Genomic DNA, 19729 nt, shown 5'->3' with positions numbered 1-19729 from the left:
ATTTCCACTTTTTTCTCAACATTTGAACTTTTTTCTCGAGATTGTACTTCAACATTAATCTCAACATTTTGACTTTTTTCTCTAAATTTTGACTTTTTTCTCCACATTTTGACTTTTTTTTCGACATTTCTCCTTTCACCATTTGTCTTCATTCTAAGGCTGATACAAGACCTTTCATTTTTTACGGCTCCAGACATATTCGTTTTTTGTGTTTTTGGTCCAATATGACTCTTTCAACATTTTGGGTTGCCGACCCCTGGTCTAGATGTTGGAAACTTTTCTTTGAACAGTGTATTCGTTTCATTTTTATTTTATTTTTAATTCCATAAAAGCTATTTTGATGTTTGTCTTATGTGTATAGTTTTGTTGTGATGTCATGCCCGACATAAACTAAAGTAAAGTGGTAAAGGTTGTCGGTACGGGGCGGGGTCAGGTCGGGGGGCGGGCCCCCCTGCGCCCTGCACCGCTGCGGGGGAAGCAGCTGAACTTGAACGTTGCCTCCTCTGCTCAGTACAAGTCCTGGCGGAGGCCAGTCAGTCTTATCAGTCCGTCCCTGCCGCTCCACTTTCCGTGAACTTATCGGTATAGAAGCATCTTGACGGGGGTCAGGCTCGAGTTTGGGGGACCCAGAAAAGGTGCCAAACGCTCGCCGTGATGTCCAGGCGCAAACTTGGGAGCAGACCGCAGCACCTGAGCGCAATTCAAGGTAAAGCCTCAATTATGGCTCCGCGTTAAATCGACGCAGAGCCTACGGCGTAGGGTTACGGCGTAGGGTACGCGGAACCATAATCAGGTTAAGGCGTAATGGTACGCGGCGACGCGCACCCTACGGCGTAAGCGTAACGCGGAACCATAAATGCACCTTAAGCCGGAGGTTGGAGTGCGAGGGCACGTTGGGAACCTGGCTGGCACACGGATGTTTGTGGATGTTTCCACACGAGGATATCTGTGATAAAGTCAAGTCAGATCCAGGTTTTTCGCTTTATTGCCAATTTTGCGCGCGTGGTGCGGATAGATGCTGGCACCAATTATCATAATGGTTATTATAATGGGGTTGTGAGGAGGATGAGCGCGTCGTTTTGTAATTGTCGAGCAAAGGTACTTCCCGAAAAAAGTATCTTTGTGTTTGGCACCCGATCTTTTGATCCTGCTTGTGAAGTTGACAGGAAATGTTTATTAAAGATGGGTCGGTGTTTGTCCTGATGTGTGTTGTTGCTGCAGCGGTTCCAGAGGAAGGACCGGTTTATTGGCACGCTGTTCTTCTCACAGGCTACAGGTCCGAACACGATTATTAATATTTCCACGTTAGAGGATGATGAAGTGTCTCGGTTTTTGTCCCTGGGTGGTTTGTGACAGGTTTTCACTCATCTGCCTTAGAGAAATAAATGATTTTTTTTCTTGTCAGCCAATATACTGCGTCATATCATGCAATAGTTTTTCGTTATGAGACAGTTGGATAAGACTTTATTACCAATCGATTTGCAAATCTCCTCCCCATTTCATTTTATTGAGATCATTTATAAAGTAGAAAAACGGCAATGGCTAAAAAAAAAATAAAAAATAAAAAAATGAGATGAAGACATGAAGTTAAAGCCATGTTAGTTTTTTACAGTTCTCCACTGAGCCCAGTGTTGCGTGTCCTGTGTGACCACAGGCCCTGACTCAACCCTGTGTGTGTGTGTGTGTGTGTGTGTGTGTGTGTGGGTGCGTGCGTGCAGGCGCGTGACCGCGCCTTGCAAGTCTGCACAAACAGCACAGCCCTGAAACAGGAAAGGTGACATTTTTGAGTAACAACCAGCGAGATCCGACTTCAGACTGTACTGTCTGTACCTGTCCGCGTATGTTCTCCTGCCCAGTCTGGGCAGGTGGATCCACAGCAAAGGCATCAAGGTGTGCCATGACCGCGTTGAGCAATAGGCCTCTCTGACCCCCCCCATCCCCTCTCTGACTACTTTTTCCTCTCAAGTGCTCTACCTGCCCTGATCTGGGACTGGCTGTAGTGTATATACCTACAGTTTTACTTTGGTTCAGATGAGGCATCTTTTACAAGAAACACTGCTTGCAAACCACATGAGACTTGAGTCAGGTTTTTGTGTGTTAAATCAGATGAGCTGCCCTGCACACCAGTATGAGAACAAAAACACAGGGCCTCCTCTTATCTAGCACACCTTCAGTCAGTTTTTTTTTTTTTCTTTTTTATTGCAATCCACTTCCTGTTGAGAAACTCCCACAGCCTGTGTCTGGTAAGGCAACATTTTAACTCGAGTGAAAGGTGAAAGCCCCAGTCATGATCTGACACTTCGAATTTGTGCTCTCGGCTGCAGGCGCATTAACAGGACACACATGTTTTTGCTGAGATGGACCGTTCTGCTACGCTCTCCGCACCCAGCTGCCTCAGCCGGAGCGATCAGATCTGTAACTGGTTAAAGGAAGTGGTCAGTGTTAGCCGAGCAAATTGGCCCCGTTGAGTTTATAACTGAAACTATCACTTTGAATCACCATAACTGTTGCTCAGTTGAGGTCAGCATTACTTTGTGTGTCACAAAGCGACATTCACAGCCCGTGTTGCTGTTATCAAATGAACTGGGACCCTATAATGTCCACAATCATTTCGTCATTGTGTATTTGACACATACATCGACATTTCAGACACATGGACTGGTTATCTATATGCATGTAGACATAAAAAGGTTTTAAGATTATATTTTCAGATGTCTTGTTTTGTCACGCTTAAGGGAAATGAGATTGAATTCATAACTGAGATGCAAAGTTGTTTTTTTTAAACTTAACTAATCGTTGTAGCATCATTAAAAAACGGCTCAGATAGATAGATAGATAGATAGATAGATAGATAGATAGATAGATAGATAGATAGATAGATGGAAATTAGGGCTGGGCGATTTTGGACAAAAATAAAATCCAGATTTTTTTTTTTCTCTGAAAACCCGATTTTCGATTTCGATTTTTTTGGTAAAACTACAAAAGACAATGGAATAAATTGTTTCAAATATTTTATCTTTATTTTTAAAGAAAAATAGCAAATAAATTTCCCTATTGGGAATGAGGAGCAATTGAAAGATACTGTTAATTGAGTTTAGTAAAGTGACAACATTTACCATTTTCTTGACCAAAAAAAGATGACTAGACGAGCTCTGTCTGTAATGCAGCCAGCTGCATTTTTTAACATCGTCTTGATTAATAAATCCGATTTAGATTTAAAATCGATTAATCGCACAGCCCTAATGGACATACATTTTAAAATGTTCTTTTTTTTCTTTTTCTCTTGCCCTAGATGCCCCTGATATGGAAGACGGTACAGGCTCATCAGGTGACCACCACCCGCCTCCTCCCCTTCCTCCTCATCAGGTGCCGGCCCCTGACGAGGGCCGGGACCTGCTAACCTGTGGCCAGTGCAGCCAGGCCTTCCCCCTCGCCCACATCCTGGCCTTCATCCAGCACAAACAGGGCGGGTGCAGCTCCAGAAACCCGTCCCCAAGCGTCAGCACCACTCCCCCCTCACCTGCCAACCAGGCCCGGCACCAGCAGCCCGCCGGCGCCGGCCTGGGACCCGGCTTCATCGAGCTGCGGAGGGGGACGGGCAGGGACCGAGTCTGGGGGGAGGAGCTCGGCGTGAGCGTGAAGGCGGAGCCCACCAAATCAGGTGAGCGCGTGGAGGACGCAGAAGAAGGCGGCAGGTTGTTAATTAGTGACTCTGTTTTTATGTTTTGTTTTATTTTTTTTTCCCACCCACCCTTGTCTTCGTTTAACAACCGCTCCTCCTCCCTCTCGAGTCCAGCTCATTAACTATCCGTTGCCATTAGCAGGCCGGCGTGAGTTAGTGACACGCAGACTAATTGTGTGGAAAGGATAGGCGTCAGGAACATTCGGAGGGCACTCGGGGTCCCCGAGGGCTCTGTGCCGAGCACCTGAGCTCCTTCCCGTCTCCCTGGCTGTCGGTCTCTGAGGTGGAGTGGCCAGGTAAACATGTTTCTTCCTGCCTATCAGCCTCAGCCGCAACCCGGACAGCAGTGACTGAAGCCTCGTCCCAGAAGCTCAGCCGTGTTTCAGCGGTCTTGTTTGTTCTCCTGCACCGTTGCATGAAACGGGCAGAAGAGTGAAAGCGAGACAGATCTTGCAGCTCTCCTCACTGTCATGACACCGAAATGGAGGACATTGCATCATATGCAGCTCCTCAGCCATCTCCCACTGTTCTGCCCCGGGCTGAGCCACCTGAGCTCCTGGGATTCTCCTCCTGCTTTTTCTTGATCTTGCTCCCCCTCTTCCCCTTGTTTTCATACACTCCGTATCTTCTCTCTCTTCTTAACTGTGTAACACATTAGAGCCATTTTTTTTTCCTGAAGGTGTCTCTCTTCACAGTTTTTCAGTTTCTCTCAGAGAAGATGAGCAAAAATGAGACTGTAGATCCTGTGATGCCAAATTTGATGCACAACGCCAAGGTGCATCAGAACTTTCTGCATTCTCATTAAAATCCTTTTTGAAGAATTTCATGTTAGCAGATAAAAATATGTCCTAGATGGAGAGTTGATGTGGTTGCTTTCCAGCGGGTCTTGAAAGTGGAAAAGAGGGTTAGGAGTCTGACAGATAAGTGATTGCTTATGGACACAGCATCTTACCACAAACTAATGGCAGGTACAAGTGCCCCTCTGCACATGTTGAAACTCTCTCTGTCATGCACACGTGCGTTAGCAGTTCCTTCCTTTGTGTAACGCTCGAGGGACGCTTGCATGCACAGTTTCCGTTTGTCCACCATCTCCCTTTCTTTCTTTCTTTTTTTTCTTCTTTAAGACTGTATTTCATCGTTCACCGTGTGTCTCACTTGCAGTCACAGAGTACAGCAGTTTGGTAATTTGCTGCCCGCAGTATTATACAACAAACCTAACACATGCATGAGACGAAGAGGGAAATGGCATGAATAATGCAAACGTGGATAAGTGTGGCTGAAATTTTGTTTTCATGAATGTTTGGTCACATTTGTGGAGAAGTTTGGTCGCTTCTGTTGTGGCACAAAGTTGATTTTTTTTTTTTTCCTTTTTTTTTTTTCATTTAAAAGCTGCTGCCCTTTTAAGTTGGAGGTGATTGACTTGAATCTCGAGCAGTTTCATGCATGTGACAGTGCTAAGATGATTGAAAGTGAAAGGACGGTTATCCCACAACACACCGGCCCTCCGTCTATTTTCTGTATTCAAAAGAGAGAAGCGCCAATGACGGAGGAGAAAAGGGGGTAAGCGGGATGGATTACCGAAGAGACGTGTGCATCTGTCTCATTCCTTTTTATTTATTCTCCTTGTTTGTTTTTTTTTCCCCTCATCTCCGACGCCCCCTCACCCCCCCCATCTTCAACACACTTTTGCTTTGCCCTCTTTCAACCCCCCCCTTCTCTCTTCTTCCTCTCATTTCTCCTCCCTCTACCTCCCAAGAGAGAAGAGATTCTGCCTGCTGCTCGTTAGTGCTCCCAGCCAATCTGCATTTTTAATTAGTAGTTATTGCTTCTGCTTAATATTCAAGTGCTACCCTGGGCCAAATGGGAATCCTTACACACACACACACACACACACACCCACACTCACGCACACACACAAAGGAGTGAGTGGAGAGAGAGTGAAGGAAAGAGAAACCGGCTGGGTATTGTGTTTCACTCCAGGACCCCGAGACAAAAGCCCCCCCAGCCTCGGGGAAAGATTTGGTGGGTTTTGGAGGGCGGTGGGGTGAGGAGGACCGGGGTTGGAGGATGGGTCTCAAGTACAATTCGAAGGGGTGACATATTTTTGTGGTGTCTCTTGGCCCCCCGCACTACATTACAATCTTTTTTATCTCATTTTCTTTTTATCTCCCGAGCCCTGACCTACCTTTTGCTCTCCCTTTTTTTTTTTTTTTTAAACATTTTTTTCATCCCGCTCTCACTCCTCTCACCCTATTTTTAAAAGAAGTATCTCAACTTCTCCTGGGTTTCTCCTCAGGCTAGGTTAAAGGACACGAACACCGCTGCTCCTCTCGTCTCCAGACAGAGGGAGGGTGGGAGAGGGGAAGAAGAGAAAGAAACAGTTGCTCTCTTTTTCATCTTCGCTCTCATCCCCCCTCCAGTAAAATACAGAAGGATTTGACTTGAGGAAACATGAAAGAGGCTTATACCAGAGTCGGCTTTGAACCTCTCAAAAAAAAAAGTGTAAAAGACTGTTTTCCCCTCAATTTGGGGATCTTCTCTCCAATTTTGATTTATGCAGAAAGGCCTCATTTGTCAAGCAGGCTGAGTCAGTGCCTGATTTACATAAAGCGTTCGTTTTCTGCGTTCTGCTAATTAGCAATTTGCAGTTTAATTGGAGAGTGGCTCTCAGTTAGAAGACAAAGCTATCCATATATAAAAATATCTCCAGATTTACTTTGCCACATGGCTGTTGGCCCTTCAGCTTTTCGATCTTTATTTCTTTTTCCTGCTTTGGGTTATACTTTTTCCCATGTATTTTTTTCTTCCTGTGTCTGCCCTCCTTTTTGGCCAAGTCCTTCATCACGGGGCCGTCCACATTAGTGCTTCAGAGACTGGTCTGCCAGCTCTATGGCTCGACCATTTGAAAGTTGCTAAAATTAATATTTTTTTTATATTTCTAAGGGTTTATCTGACTGCATTTGAAAACCATTACAGCACGTGTTGAATCCCTATACTCTCATCTCCCTTCTCTTCAGTTTTACTCGGTCCTCAGATTGTTTTGAAGTGCCAGTCCATACCTCGTTTGGGCTTGATTATATGCGGTTGCAAATGCGAACTTGGGCAACTGCTGGTTTTATATGGTTGTTCATGCTGTAGATGCGCAATAGATCAGAATCTACAAAAGATTCAGTACACCACGTCTGTGCACGAGTCAAGCCCTGAGACAAGTGGTAGCGGTCTTGTAATTATTGGGTAAGCTCGGTTACGCAGGTTGCCTCACATATTCAATACGTTTCATTATATGACTGACAGATGAAGCCTCCTGGTCTAAAAAGTACGACGGAGTATTAGGGCCAAACTAAGACAAAAAAAATTGGAAATTACGAGAATAAAGTCATAATATAATGAGAATAAAGTCGTAAAATTACGAGAATAAAGTCGTAATAGAATAAAGTCGTAATATTACGAGAATAAAGTCGTAACATTACGAGAATAAAGTCGTAACATTACGAGAATAAAGTCGTAACATTACGAGAATAAAGTCGTAACGTTGCGAGAATAAAGTCGTAATATTATGAGAATATAATTTATGAGAACTCTAACAGGAAGAGCTTCTTCTCCCTGTGTTAAAATGAGGAATATTGAGCATCTTGTGAAGTTATATTTATATATTTATAATATATTACGACTTTATTCTCGTAATTTTACGACTTTATTCTCGTAATTTTACAACTTTATTCTCGTAATATTATGACTTTATTCTCATTACATTATGACTTTATTCTCGTAATTTCCTTTTTTTGTTTGGCCCTAATACTCCGTCGTAAAAAAGTGAGGCCAATATGAAGAAGAAATGGCCAACAGGGGGCAGCTTCTTTTGTTTAAAAAAGAAAAAAAAAAAAAAAACTTCCAAAAGCTGCATAGAACGACCGTAAGTCCTAATAAGTGATTGCTTAAACTTGGGAGTGCTTTAGGTTCTTCTTTTTAAAGCTGCAGGTGTATTAACAGTACATTGGTTGTGTATATTTTCACTAGTATATTTTCACTGTCAGTCAGTCCCACCAGTCTCCTATGGTGTCAGGTTTCAAAAGACTGAGCAGGTTTGTACCAAATCTCCAAACATGATACTTTCAAACATACACGATCAGGTTATGTCATTGTGGGCTAGTTCCCTGTATCTGTTACATACAGTTTGTCGCGTACACCATCTGATAACCACATTTATTTTGCTTAGACCTTAACTGAGCGATACTGTACTTGTAGAAAAACAAGAATAACTTCTTTTTGATTCAGAAACTTTCTTCAGGAGATAATGGAGGTCAAAAATGGCAAACAGGAGGGAAAATAGTGGAAACTCCAAATGAAAGATGTGCTACTCCGTATCCATTGGATACACGGAGAAAGTTAATTGCAATGTACACCAGTTAATAAAGCTGGTTTTAATTGACGAAACTTGTATCCTGATGGAAAATGAAGACGTTTGCAAAGTGTGACATCCGTGACTTCCTTCTAATCGCATTTTATCCTCTGCTCCTCTGTTCATGTTTCTTTGCAGGGCCAGAGGAGCCCCCGTATTTCACTTGCCAGCAGTGTGAAGCTGTGTTTGTGTCTGCATGGGCGCTCCTGCAGCACGCTCAGCACACACACTCCTTCAGCATCTACCAAGAGAATGAAGAGGATGACACAGACGTGGGAGGAAGAGATCACAAACCTCCTGCGGCAGTTTTGGACCCGAGCCACCTGAACCAAGCTCTCGCCTCAGCCTTCCAGCCCTCTTTCCTGCGTCGTTCCCGTCAGATACACGCCGTGTCCGCGTCCTCCATGGCTAACCAACAGGCGATGAACTTTTCAGTGCGACTCAGAGAGCTAGCCGTGGGGAGTAACGGCACCGGCAGCTCACCCCAAGGCCTTTTACTGTCCCCATCTTCATCTCCACCAGCAGCTTCCCCCTTCCCTCAAACCGGCACTCTCCAGGCTGACTACCACTGTGAGCTATGTGATCAAAACTTCCCGTCACTGCGTTCCCTGTCGGCCCATCGCCGGACTCACACCTGCGAGAAGCCTTATCACTGCGGGGTGTGCGGACAAGCCTTCGCTCAGAGCGGACAGCTGGCTCGTCATATAAGGAGCCAGCACCGACAGGCCGGAGGTGGAGCAAGTGGATGTGACTTGGTAGAGATGGTCACCATGGAAGAGGATGCTAGGAAACAAGGGGTGAGAGAGAGGCTTCAGATGCAGCCAGCTGCAATCATGGGGAAGGGGATGGCTGGTACAGATGTTAGGGCACAGGGCTCCTCCGAGTTGGACCTCACCCTTCCCAAACACCTTTCCATAGCTTCAGGTCTAATGCTGCTACCTCCCCAGGCTAGACCGCCCAACGGGGAGCTGCTGAGGCTGTACCAGCACCAGAGAGAGGGAGGAGCGAGAGGTGAAGAGGAAGCTGAGGGGCAGGGGGAGCCCCAGCACGCCTCACCCTGCGCCAGCCCCTCCGAAGGCTCGCTGGAGAGCGGAGAGACAGGAGGCAGCGGTGAGAGCGGCATCGCAAGCGGCAACTGCACCCCCAAACGCCCAGAGACGGGCGACAGAGCGCGAGGAGTCGGCGAGTGGGAGAATGAAAGAAGAGAGCTCATTGACAGAGAACAGGAATGGAACTCGGCCAAGTTCAGCGAGGCTGTGCAGGAGTGGCAGAGAGACAACGACCGGAGGGGTGTTACAGGAGGACCCAACGCTGGAGGAAACAACAATACATCTGCCGGTTCGACAGGGAAGAAGAAGAAAGATGAGGCCTGCGAGTATTGTGGTAAGCAGTTCAGAAACAGCAGCAACCTGACCGTGCACCGTCGCAGCCACACAGGTGAGCGGCCATACCGCTGCGGCCTCTGCAGCTACGCCTGCGCGCAGAGTTCAAAGTTGACACGCCACATGAAGACCCACGGCGCCCAGGGGGCGAAGGCCTCCTTTCTGTGCCAGCTGTGTGCCGTGCCTTTCACCGTCTACGCCACCCTGGAAAAACATCTGAAGAAAGTTCACGGCCTGAGTCACGCAAGCGTCGGGGCGTACGCACAGGCCAGCGCCGCAGACACTTTAGCTGCTCTGAGGGCTGGAGAAGCAGCAGCAGCCGTGGTGGTGAAAATGGAGGAGGATGAGGCCGCTTTGGATCGGATGGACGCGGAGGGCAAAATACAGAGTGATGTGGCGATAGGAGAGGAGGTAAATGAGGGAAAGTTTGAGGAGGGCAGAAGGAGTCCAGCCATAGTGGAAACTCTTCCACATGACAGCGGTGCAGAGGCAAGCTTAGCTTTGACTTCTGTGCTCTGAGAGCCTTTTTCTCAGCCACACAGTAACATAGCACTGCATAAGATTACACTTACCCATGCAATGAAAAAGACGGTTTAGTTGAAATTCTTCAAAAGTCGCAGCACTGTAGACGGCCGCGAACGGCACCGTCCTCCCCACCAGCACTTAGGCACCCAGCAGCCAACAGTTGCTCTTGACTGTATGCAAAGCTGCTGATTGAAACTAAGTGCCTACAGTTCTTCAGACCACAGAGAAAAACAAGGCCATGACATTCAACAGGGAGATTACCATAACTCGCAAACAGGAAGTGAGCCGCCACAGTCCACACCGACGCAGGAAGCCGATCACCATGTTGTAGCGCAGGATGCACAAGACGTGTGATTTCTTTGCCCGGTGACCGTCTGGACAGTTGGAAGACGGCTCACAGCTTCAGATAATACACAGAACTCGTTATACATATTAAAAGAGATAATAAGAAAAAAGCCCAGCAATAGAATGATGTTGATCTCTTCAACACCAATGAATGGAGAGAGGCCATATTGTGCTACATTGCCGTTTTCTTTTAAGAGGACCTTTTAAAGACTAAAGATGTTTGTGCAGATACAGGGCTGAAATGAATCCAAACACTGTCTGCCTGCAGTGTCTCACAGTCCTCTTTTTAAAGGAGCTTGCTTGTCACAACACTTGTCACTTAATGTTTACAAGGCTCACGGGGCCAAGCAAGGCTGCGCTCCTGACTTTGTGACAGTACGCATGGATCATTCCTGTTCTGTTTGTTGGCTTGTTTTTTTTCTAATTTTTATAAATGTAAGTATGAAGACTTTAAAGTCTGGTCTACTGATCTTTTTGTATAATTATTTTCTATGCATAAAAAAAAAACAGCAATCTTACCTACATGTGAAACGGGTGTGTATTATTTCTCTATATATTATTGTGATAGTAAATCCTTGTTTTTTTTTTCTTTTATTGTTTACATTTGTAAATTGCCAGAACGCTTAAAGCTTGTGCATGTTTTGCAGCCATTTTCAGATTTTTTTGTTCATTTGGTTTTTTTTTTCCTCCCTGTTTGAGTTGGATTTTTTTCCTAACTTATGGATGCTGCATGTTGGTGGTGATTGTGCAAATAAAAAAAAAGTCTGTTTCACTGTTGAACTCCAGGGTTGACGGGTGTGAAAGTAGTTGGTTGGAGTTTTGTGGAGGGTCGCCAAGCGAGCCTGCGTGTGCGTGTGCGTGTGTGCGTGTGTGCGCGTGCGCGTGCGTGTGTGTGCGTGTGTGTGCGCGTGTGTGTGCGTGTGTGCGTGTGTGTGTGTGTGAGAAAGTAATCCCCTGACACTTCTTGAACCCTCTTTCTTTCTTATTATCTTGTGTCCTATGCATGGCTCGGCATAATCGCCGTGTCGAGCTCCCGGCGGGTCATTATGTTTGACCGATAAGATTTTTAACACAAGTTGAAACCTACAAATCTGCTAATTTTTGACAATTGAAACTTTAGGCAAGTTTGTCAAGCTCTTTCAGGACTACTGTGATTACTGCATCACCTGATCTATTCAGGTCCAACCTGGTGGCCGTGTGCATGTTTAAAGTGAGTTATGAATGAGTGCAGTCTAACTGTTCAGGGATAATATTTTGTATATAAATTCTTAACATTGCTACCCTCGTTATTGTTGTTAATATCTGCCCGTCCCTGTTACATCATATCCAGTCTTCCGCTATTGCTGATTGTTCCCCTCTCTGCTCAACACTGGCTACTGTGAAGCAAAGCCACTCCACTGTCTTTGTACACTTGACTCTGTTTTGTAATTAACCTTGTCACAAGGAGCCTCAATAAAGAATTGAGGAAAAATCTTTTATATTGTTGAGTTTTCTTCTACCTCCCTCCATTCTGTGCTTTTTCTCTCTCTGCCTCTCTTATGCAGTGGGCCCACGTGAAGGCTTTGAAACTGAGCGTCTTCTCTCACCATGATGCTCGTCTTAGGCGGTGTGGGTCGTTTCTCTGAGGAGCTAGTCAGCGCTGACTTATTAATTTTTAATGCGCATGTTTTGGGTTGGGGACCCTCGCTCCTTGTTTACATTCTTGTGATCTTGCTGGGTTTGTCTCCAAACACTGTAATGCAATGCAACTGGGGATGTGAAAGTATGCTGTATTTGTGCGTGGGCATATTTGAGTTGGTGTCAGTCACTGTGATGGGACAGGCGAGCCCAGGATTTCTCAGGATACGGGGGGGGGCATGGTGGTGGTGACGGTGGTAGGGGTCATTTGTGGGCATGTTGGGGGCCAGAGCAGGCTGGGTAGGGATTGTCAAAGGTCTGGGATAATTGCTGACTCCATTTTAAGGGCATAAAAACCTCTGCACCAGCATCTATGTCCTTAACCCCACCCCGTCTAATGAAAATCAAGTTCTCGGATCCCTCTAGCTCATTAACAGCAGGTCTTTTAATGAGCTTTCAACAGGGTGGGGGGCTGGGAAGATGAAGAGGAGTGTTAGATGGGGGAGTGGGGGGGGTACTGCACCAGATGCACACACACACCCACTCCTGCCAATTACCATTGTGTTATTGGGAAGAAGAGGAAAGTGAGAGGAGAAGCCCCCCCCCCAGACCCAAACACGCCAGTTTTTCCATTTCTCTCGACTGCAGGCTGAACATTAAGAAAGTGGGACAGGGCCAGTGACAGGTAACATCCCCCCATCTCTCCCTCCGGTGAACTCTCTGGAGTTGGGCGCCGCAGCCGTCGCCATTTGGTGCTCGCCCGGACCAAATTATGTAAGGTAAGGTGATACAGACAGGTGAAGACGGCACATTGGTCCCCGCAGCGAGGGAATATCTCTTTTCCTGCTTGCCCTTTGTCTTCCTGCACTCCACACCTATCTGAGCCGCCGCCAAACCTGCAAGGTCAGTGTCGGTACCCAAAGCAGCCAATCACAGCATGAGGGGGTTTATGGTGTCGGCCAATAAGAGCTGCAGTGGTTTCTGACCGGTGACTGCCCCTGGGCGGCAGTTACGTGGACTTTGAGGTCTATTAGTTTTGTCTTGGCTCAAGGAGAGCTTTCTCAGTGCAAAAGTTCAGAGAGGTCACTGCAGGGCAGACATGCAACGCTGTCCCAGGAGATACAAACGTCTCACACATTAACATGAATACGTATTAACATAAGCAGGGCGCATCTGAAATCACCGAGGCACAATTTAAGTGTTTCGCTGTGTGTGCTGTTACTTTTAAGTGAATCCATTCTTTGAACTTTCTGAGCTGTTTGAGGCTCAAGTAAAAGAACTGAATACAATTACTCGCATGTTTTAGCTTCAGGGCCTGAGTCTGGATGTACTAATACATCTGATTCCTAACATTCTTGGCAAAAACAGAGACGTGCTAAACGTGAATCCTCTTTAAAAAGAACAAACACGAAGTCAACATCTTAGCAAATTCATGTAGCAGTAATACCTTCATTATAGATATGTTATTGAGACAGACATGTTGTGTTCCTCAGAATAATTAACTATTATGCTCTACATACACTGACAATAAAAACATTTCACTTGAAAATAGAGAGCACACATATAAAATAGAATTTATGACAAAAAATGGAGGCAAATGGATGAACGTTAGATGCAACATTTTATCAATAAAATTAGTAAAGGCTCCCAGTCAGAATTCAACCACATCTTTATTTCTCCCTCTGTATGAATTTATATTCTATGTTTCACCCGTGTTCTTACTTTTTTAAAACTTCTATTTATTTAAATTTTGTGTTCATAAAATGCAAATCTAGATGCAAAATAGTAGCCGTGTATTTCCATTGTTCCCCAACTTCCATAACCTCAACATTTACACAAGAATCTCGGGTCGGTCGACAAGAAAGAAAGCTGGATGCGAGACGCATCTCCGCAAGAAAATGAGTCAGGAAAAACATTTTTAAGCCTATATTATGAAACGTCAACATTTTGCGCGGACTACACATAATTTACAGGTAACTGTGAAGATCACACCTTAGTGGCTGCACTTGCAGGCTTAGCGGTGGAAAAGTGGTTAAAGTGCATCCTGCCTTTTGCATAATGGCGTTTCCGATGGGCCCAGCAGAACCCTGTGACCCTGAACAGGACCAAAGCAGGAATATACATGGATGAATCTATGTTGCATTTTATTTAAATAAGGCGATTCAACCTGATCTGCACAGAAATGAAATCATTTATAATCAGAAGCCAAAAAAATGGGTTTCCTGAGTGGAGAATAAAGTGAGAACTCAAATCCAATTCAGGCCAGTCACAGTTATCCAGCCCTAAAGTCTTTCCATGTAGTAAAAATGTGTATTCAGATGCAGAAACAAAACATTTATCTTCACCAGCCTCAGAATCTAAAAGTGATTGTGGACTGAGCCATCTTTCTCTCTTCTTCTTGATGGGTTGTCATGGGCTTTGTTCACATTAAGTGCTGGTCTCCAGCAGTAGTGCCACAACCACACATTCAGATTAAATTTAAGATGATTAGCTCTGAAAATTTAACAACAAAGGGAATGCTTGAGCTGTATGTTTGCTTTGCTTAAGGGCAGGCCCGTGGCCATGAGAGGCTCTCGCTTATGTATGAGAGGATTGTGCTTTATCATGGAAAAAGCCAATTAACTGTGAGTTTTTAATTACATTTCTCATGGTGTACTGTGTGAAGCCTCCAATCATCTCTGCAGACCTTGCCCTGTTTTTCTCCCTCCTCTGAATAGCATGGGAGGCAGCTGAAGCTCGGGATCAACTCATCAGCCAGGTCGACGGAGGTGAAGATTACAAGAAAGAGAAATATGTATTTTTAAGTGGTCAGACAAACCGCAGGACTCCCTGTCTGCTTTTTATCTTTGCACATTTCCCACAATTCCAACCTTCTCTCAGCCAACCCTCCTCCCTCAACGACCACAGAGTGAAACCCGAACCCTGGAATTACGCCCGCTTCATCTCTCCTCCCTCCTCCGTACCTCACGCTGCCACCCTCCCCACCTCCAACAGTGTGGGAGGACCAGGGCAGGAGGAGGATAGAGCTGACAGGGTGCCGGGCAGCCGCGCACCAGAGCGCTGCCATTCACACCATCGTAACCTAGTATGAGGTAGTATTGATGACAAGAGGGCCAGGTTGATTTACTGGGAAAACAAAAGAGGAGGAAGTTTACCAATTTCTCTTTTTCATGTGAGACGTAATGTTGCACCAAACAGGCAGAAATGCTGTGAGATAATGATAATGGAAATGCCTTTTAAAACCCATTATAAACAATGCAAAGGTGTAGTTTCAGCTTTTTGTCTCAGAGATCAAATAAAGATGCTTTTGAAAGATTAGACAAACAACGGTGCAAACAAGCACACCAGATAATCATTTCCTCACAAAACAAACTGTTAGTCTACAGCAGCACTGATTGATCCAGATACGACCTTGCATTTACCACAAGAACATGCAGCGGCCTCTCAGCCCGAGACCTTTGACTACATAAATGAGTTAATTTTAATCAAATCAGTGGATTACAATAACAAATTATATGCAGTACAATGGAAAACTCCATGAAATACATTGGATATGATACAAAATCATAAATGTTTGTGTCATGATATATAAAAGTATATTGTAGTAGGCTACACAGCACAGTATAAAACATTGATCTCTGTATTTTAGGTTGATATACATTTCCATCTTTTGAACGTCTGTGAAGTTTTGTAAATGAAGCATACATCTGTTAAACATGATACAACTAGACTAAGCCGCCCCAGGAGTCATTGCTACTGGGTTTGCTCACTCACAGCCTCCCGCTTGCTGTTTAAAAGTTAGACATGAATACATAAAATTGTGTCTCAAATACATCACTTAACAGAGAAGCTGCTGAATAGCTGGAAATCTTGCTGGGCATTGTACATTTCTTAAACGATGAATGGGAATGGTTTCCATGACTCTGACTCCATCGTACAAGCAAGTAAAAAAAAAAAAAAAGAGTACGTTTGGGATTTCCCCGGGCATCCTGCTCTGTTGTTTTATTGGTTTCAATTAGACAGCTCACAGCCTTCTCTCATTTATATGTTTCTAGCAAAAAAAAAACAACTATACATTTATTATCTTAAAGAATTGGATTACAAGAGGTCAGAATTTCCTCTGTTTTGATGAAGAATTGAGGATTGTTCAATGAAGAATCTGGTTAAAGAAGGGTTAAAGGAATGTCAGTTAAACTGTGGCTGACAGATATTCTGCCATCAATGTTATGGGAATTTTTATACATTTATTATAATATTTTTAAGAAAATTCCCAGCACACATTGTCTTGTCTTGCATTGTCTTATTTCTTTTGTTTTGTTGTTGTTTTAATTTTTGAGGGAGGTTCATGGTGTTTGAAAAGTATTTCTACAAAGAAAGGGTACAATAATCTGGATTGGTCAAAAAAAAAAAAGCTAAAAAATAATGTTTTTTTTCTCAGCAACTTATCACGTTATGCTTGTACCACAATCCCAACAATACAGAATACAAGATGTGACACCGTAAATGTAATAACAATCTGTGATATAGTATGATATGTGACATCATTACGTAATAAAATATACTGTAACACATGTAACATCTTGTAACTCTGACACAGGATGCTCAATGCAGAGCAGTGACACATTATGTGACATTATATCATTTGATCCTGTATGGCGCACAATGAAAACAAAAATATTTTACAGTGGCTTATGACAAGATACATTACGGTACAATGTGCTACAGCATCATGAAATAAGACACCTTACAATATCATGTGACTCAGTGTTATAAAATAAAATATGATAGTGTGCTAGAATGCAACATTTTATGACATGAGATATGAGATGACACAACTTGATATGACATGAAGCAAAACTATATGATATTCTACAAAATACATGATATAATACATTTTAATAAAATGGGATAACCTAGGGCGAATGTATCATAAATCTTAGAGAACCGTTCTCAGCAGAGAAATCCAAGCAGAGCTGCAGAAAAACGTCAAACATCTGCAACTAAACCACTTCAACAAGTGAAACAATACACCCAGTGAAACATGGCGTGCGTTGCTGCAGTTGCAGATTTAACACAATTTGAGAGAATAAAATAGGATGCAATACACTTCTGCATGAAAGACCACAATTTAATGTAATACAATGGATTTCTTCATAATACAGTGTAGTAAAATATATTACATGACTGAAATCAGTTACAGTATGATACATAACAGGTATAAAATTATAGATATAATTAAAGATATAAATTAATGTAGCTCAGTAACAAGTTATCATTCTGGTCTCTCAATTATCCTCCTAAAATGGATCAAAAACCTGAACATGAGCAAATGTAGATGGCAACATTATACCCAGTTAACTTGAAAATGTCCCCGTTCACCTTTGTTAATGCTGTTTATTTATAGACCTCCAAGGGTAAATACGAATTCAACCGAACAACCTGAAGACGACAAAACGGATGAGGTAATCAAACATCTGCTATCTCAAACGCTCTCCGATTAACTGCTCTTTAAACGTCTGTTACTCTCTTTTGTCTTTCGTAAATGCATACACAAAACACCGATCTTGCACCTGGTGACCTTCCTTGCGAACGTGAGACAAACACACACACACACACACACACACACACACACACACACACACACACACACACACACACACACACACACACACACACACACACACACACACACACACACACACACACACACACACACACACACACACACACACACACACACACACACACACTCACACAGCTATTTAGTTGCTCAGGTGATCACACACAAGCCAAACACAAACTCGGGTCACTTGGTTTTGTTCCTCAGTCAGCCCAGAGGGGTCTGTCCATATATGCTGGAAAAACTGGATTTTAACCATGCATCCTGTTACCGCCCCTCCAACACACACACACACACACACGCAGACAGAGCTGGGGTCAGAGGTGCAGACTTGATAGCATACTGAGACTAGGACACAGAGTTCAGTGTTGTAACCGCCTCAGCCAGAGTCTCCATAAGCAACAAATGTCCACCATCGTCCCAGATGTGCACGTCTTCATCCCTCATGTACTTTCTACAAAGTTTCTTTCATTTGTGTTTTTTTCTCACACACTTCTGTTCATCTGCGCAGCAGCGATTAGTTGCTCAGATGTAGATGCGTTTGTTCTCTCAAGGTCAACAGAGACATCTCTTGTTTCAAAACATAAAGCCGGCAAGATGGGTGAACAAACCTCGCTGGGATCAATTTTGGTGTTGAACAAATAGAATTTTCTAAGTCAGTCCAAAATGTTACTAAATTTAAAAACTGAGTGTCTAAAAAAGGATGAGGGGGTTTCATTTTCCTCAGTGGAACATATATGTGTGAGTAATTAGAGGAGAGATTTTGGAGCGAGTGTTGTTATTTGTGTTTGTGTAAATATACACAGCAGCTGATGCAGTCTCTTGTAAACAACAAGTGATGTAAATCATCCGTTCATGGAGTCTGACAGTTTCTTTATCCGTTCTCAATCTGCATTTGTCTGCCAAGTACTGAGCATAGATGTGTGCTGACTTCATTCTCTGTAAGTCTCACATTTATAAAAAAAGGGATCCATGCAGGTTATCAAATGAATTTACAGGAAGTCAGATGAAGAAGAGGGCTCGGTCATGTTTTGATGTATTATTTAATGTATTAGTAATTTGTTGTACGTGATGCAGCGTTGTCCACCACAAGGATCAGTTCTTTATTTACTTTTTTACTTAGACTGTTAAAAGTTTTGGAGATTTTCAGTCCATCACCGACATAAAAAGATCTAACACCCTTAAATCTAGCAGCCCATAGCAGTGACTCTACTCCTCGTCCTGGTCCCAGACTGGCATTTACTAGAAATCCAGTCGTTTCATCCACCTCATTTACTAGATTAACACTCATTTTATTTATCTGCCAAATATTTGAAAACCTTTGTCTTCAGGTATTTGTTGACCTAATCTTGTTGTCTACGACTGGGTCCTTGTCCTGTGGTGGTCATGTTTCATCCCTCCTTACTTTAGTCATGTCTCTGATCAGTGGACACCTTCGGTCTGGATATGTTCAGGTCTGGAAGACTGAATCACAGCAGGATAAGGAGCTCAAAAAAGCCCCCCCCCCCCCCCCAACAAGATATTTGACAGTTTTTGACTTTTCAAGTATCCATTTTTGAAAGATTTAATCTGAGAGGACCAAGTAGATTAAAAGTTGTGCAAACACTGATATGAGTAGTCCATCACTTCCGGCCTTGCCCTCCATCATTATCTGATGTATGTTTCCTGAAAAGCTTCTGAGACTTGAGAATGAAAATACGCACATATGTATCAACAAGCTCAAAATACTCCCTGGTTGTGCTTGTGATGCTTCAAAATATATATGTTGCTGGTTTTCCCTCATCAAATAAATAAAAACAAACTGAAACTGGGAATGGGGTTTTATTTAAGTTAAAAAAAGTTTAAAAAAAAATAATTGGATTTTACAAAGTCAAACTGGATATTTACACAAAAATAACACGATTAAATAAAGTGTAGAAGCAATCCACAGCTGTTTAGAGTCTGTTGTGTGATTTCTGTTATTGGGGGACAATGACGCCCCCCCCCGCCGTCTCCTGACCGCTCATTCTGCTGTGATGTGTGTGAGTGATGCAGCAGAAAACGGGCCGGGACAAAGCCGGTTAACCAGCGGGGAGGAAGAGTGGGGTCTCGGGGCCCACTAGTGCCGAGGTCGTGGGATCAGAGCAGGTCACAGAGGTGTGGGAGTGTCTGCCCGGCCC

At 43.9% G+C, this 19729-nt stretch overlaps 1 protein-coding gene across 1 annotated transcript; it reads left to right on the top strand.

Moving 5' to 3' along the window:
• The first annotated feature begins 517 nt into the window (after positions 1–517).
• On the top strand, positions 518–11202 carry znf296 (zinc finger protein 296). Its single transcript, XM_061719423.1, has 3 exons — positions 518–706; positions 3293–3661; positions 8220–11202. The coding sequence occupies exons 1-3, from the start codon at positions 655–657 to the stop codon at positions 9980–9982; spliced, it is 2184 nt and encodes a 727-aa protein (XP_061575407.1). The 5' UTR covers positions 518–654; the 3' UTR covers positions 9983–11202.
• Positions 11203–19729: the final 8527 nt, after the last annotated feature.

The sequence above is a fragment of the Cololabis saira genome, chromosome 4, assembly GCF_033807715.1.
Source record: "Cololabis saira isolate AMF1-May2022 chromosome 4, fColSai1.1, whole genome shotgun sequence".
NCBI lineage: Eukaryota > Metazoa > Chordata > Actinopteri > Beloniformes > Belonidae > Cololabis > Cololabis saira.
The sequence above is the reverse complement of the archived record's forward strand: the minus strand, read 5'-3'. Positions and strand labels throughout refer to the sequence as shown.

What these genes read in the sequence shown, in the direction of transcription:
- znf296 (XM_061719423.1), top strand. Translation starts at nt 655, where the DNA reads ATGTCCAGGCGCAAACTTGGGAGCAGACCGCAGCACCTGAGCGCAATT. An exon ending in GCACCTGAGCGCAATTCAAG is followed by an intron (nt 707 to 3,292) that starts GTAAAGCCTCAA and finishes CTCTTGCCCTAG; the next exon opens with ATGCCCCTGATATGGAAGAC. An exon ending in GGCGGAGCCCACCAAATCAG is followed by an intron (nt 3,662 to 8,219) that starts GTGAGCGCGTGG and finishes GTTTCTTTGCAG; the next exon opens with GGCCAGAGGAGCCCCCGTAT.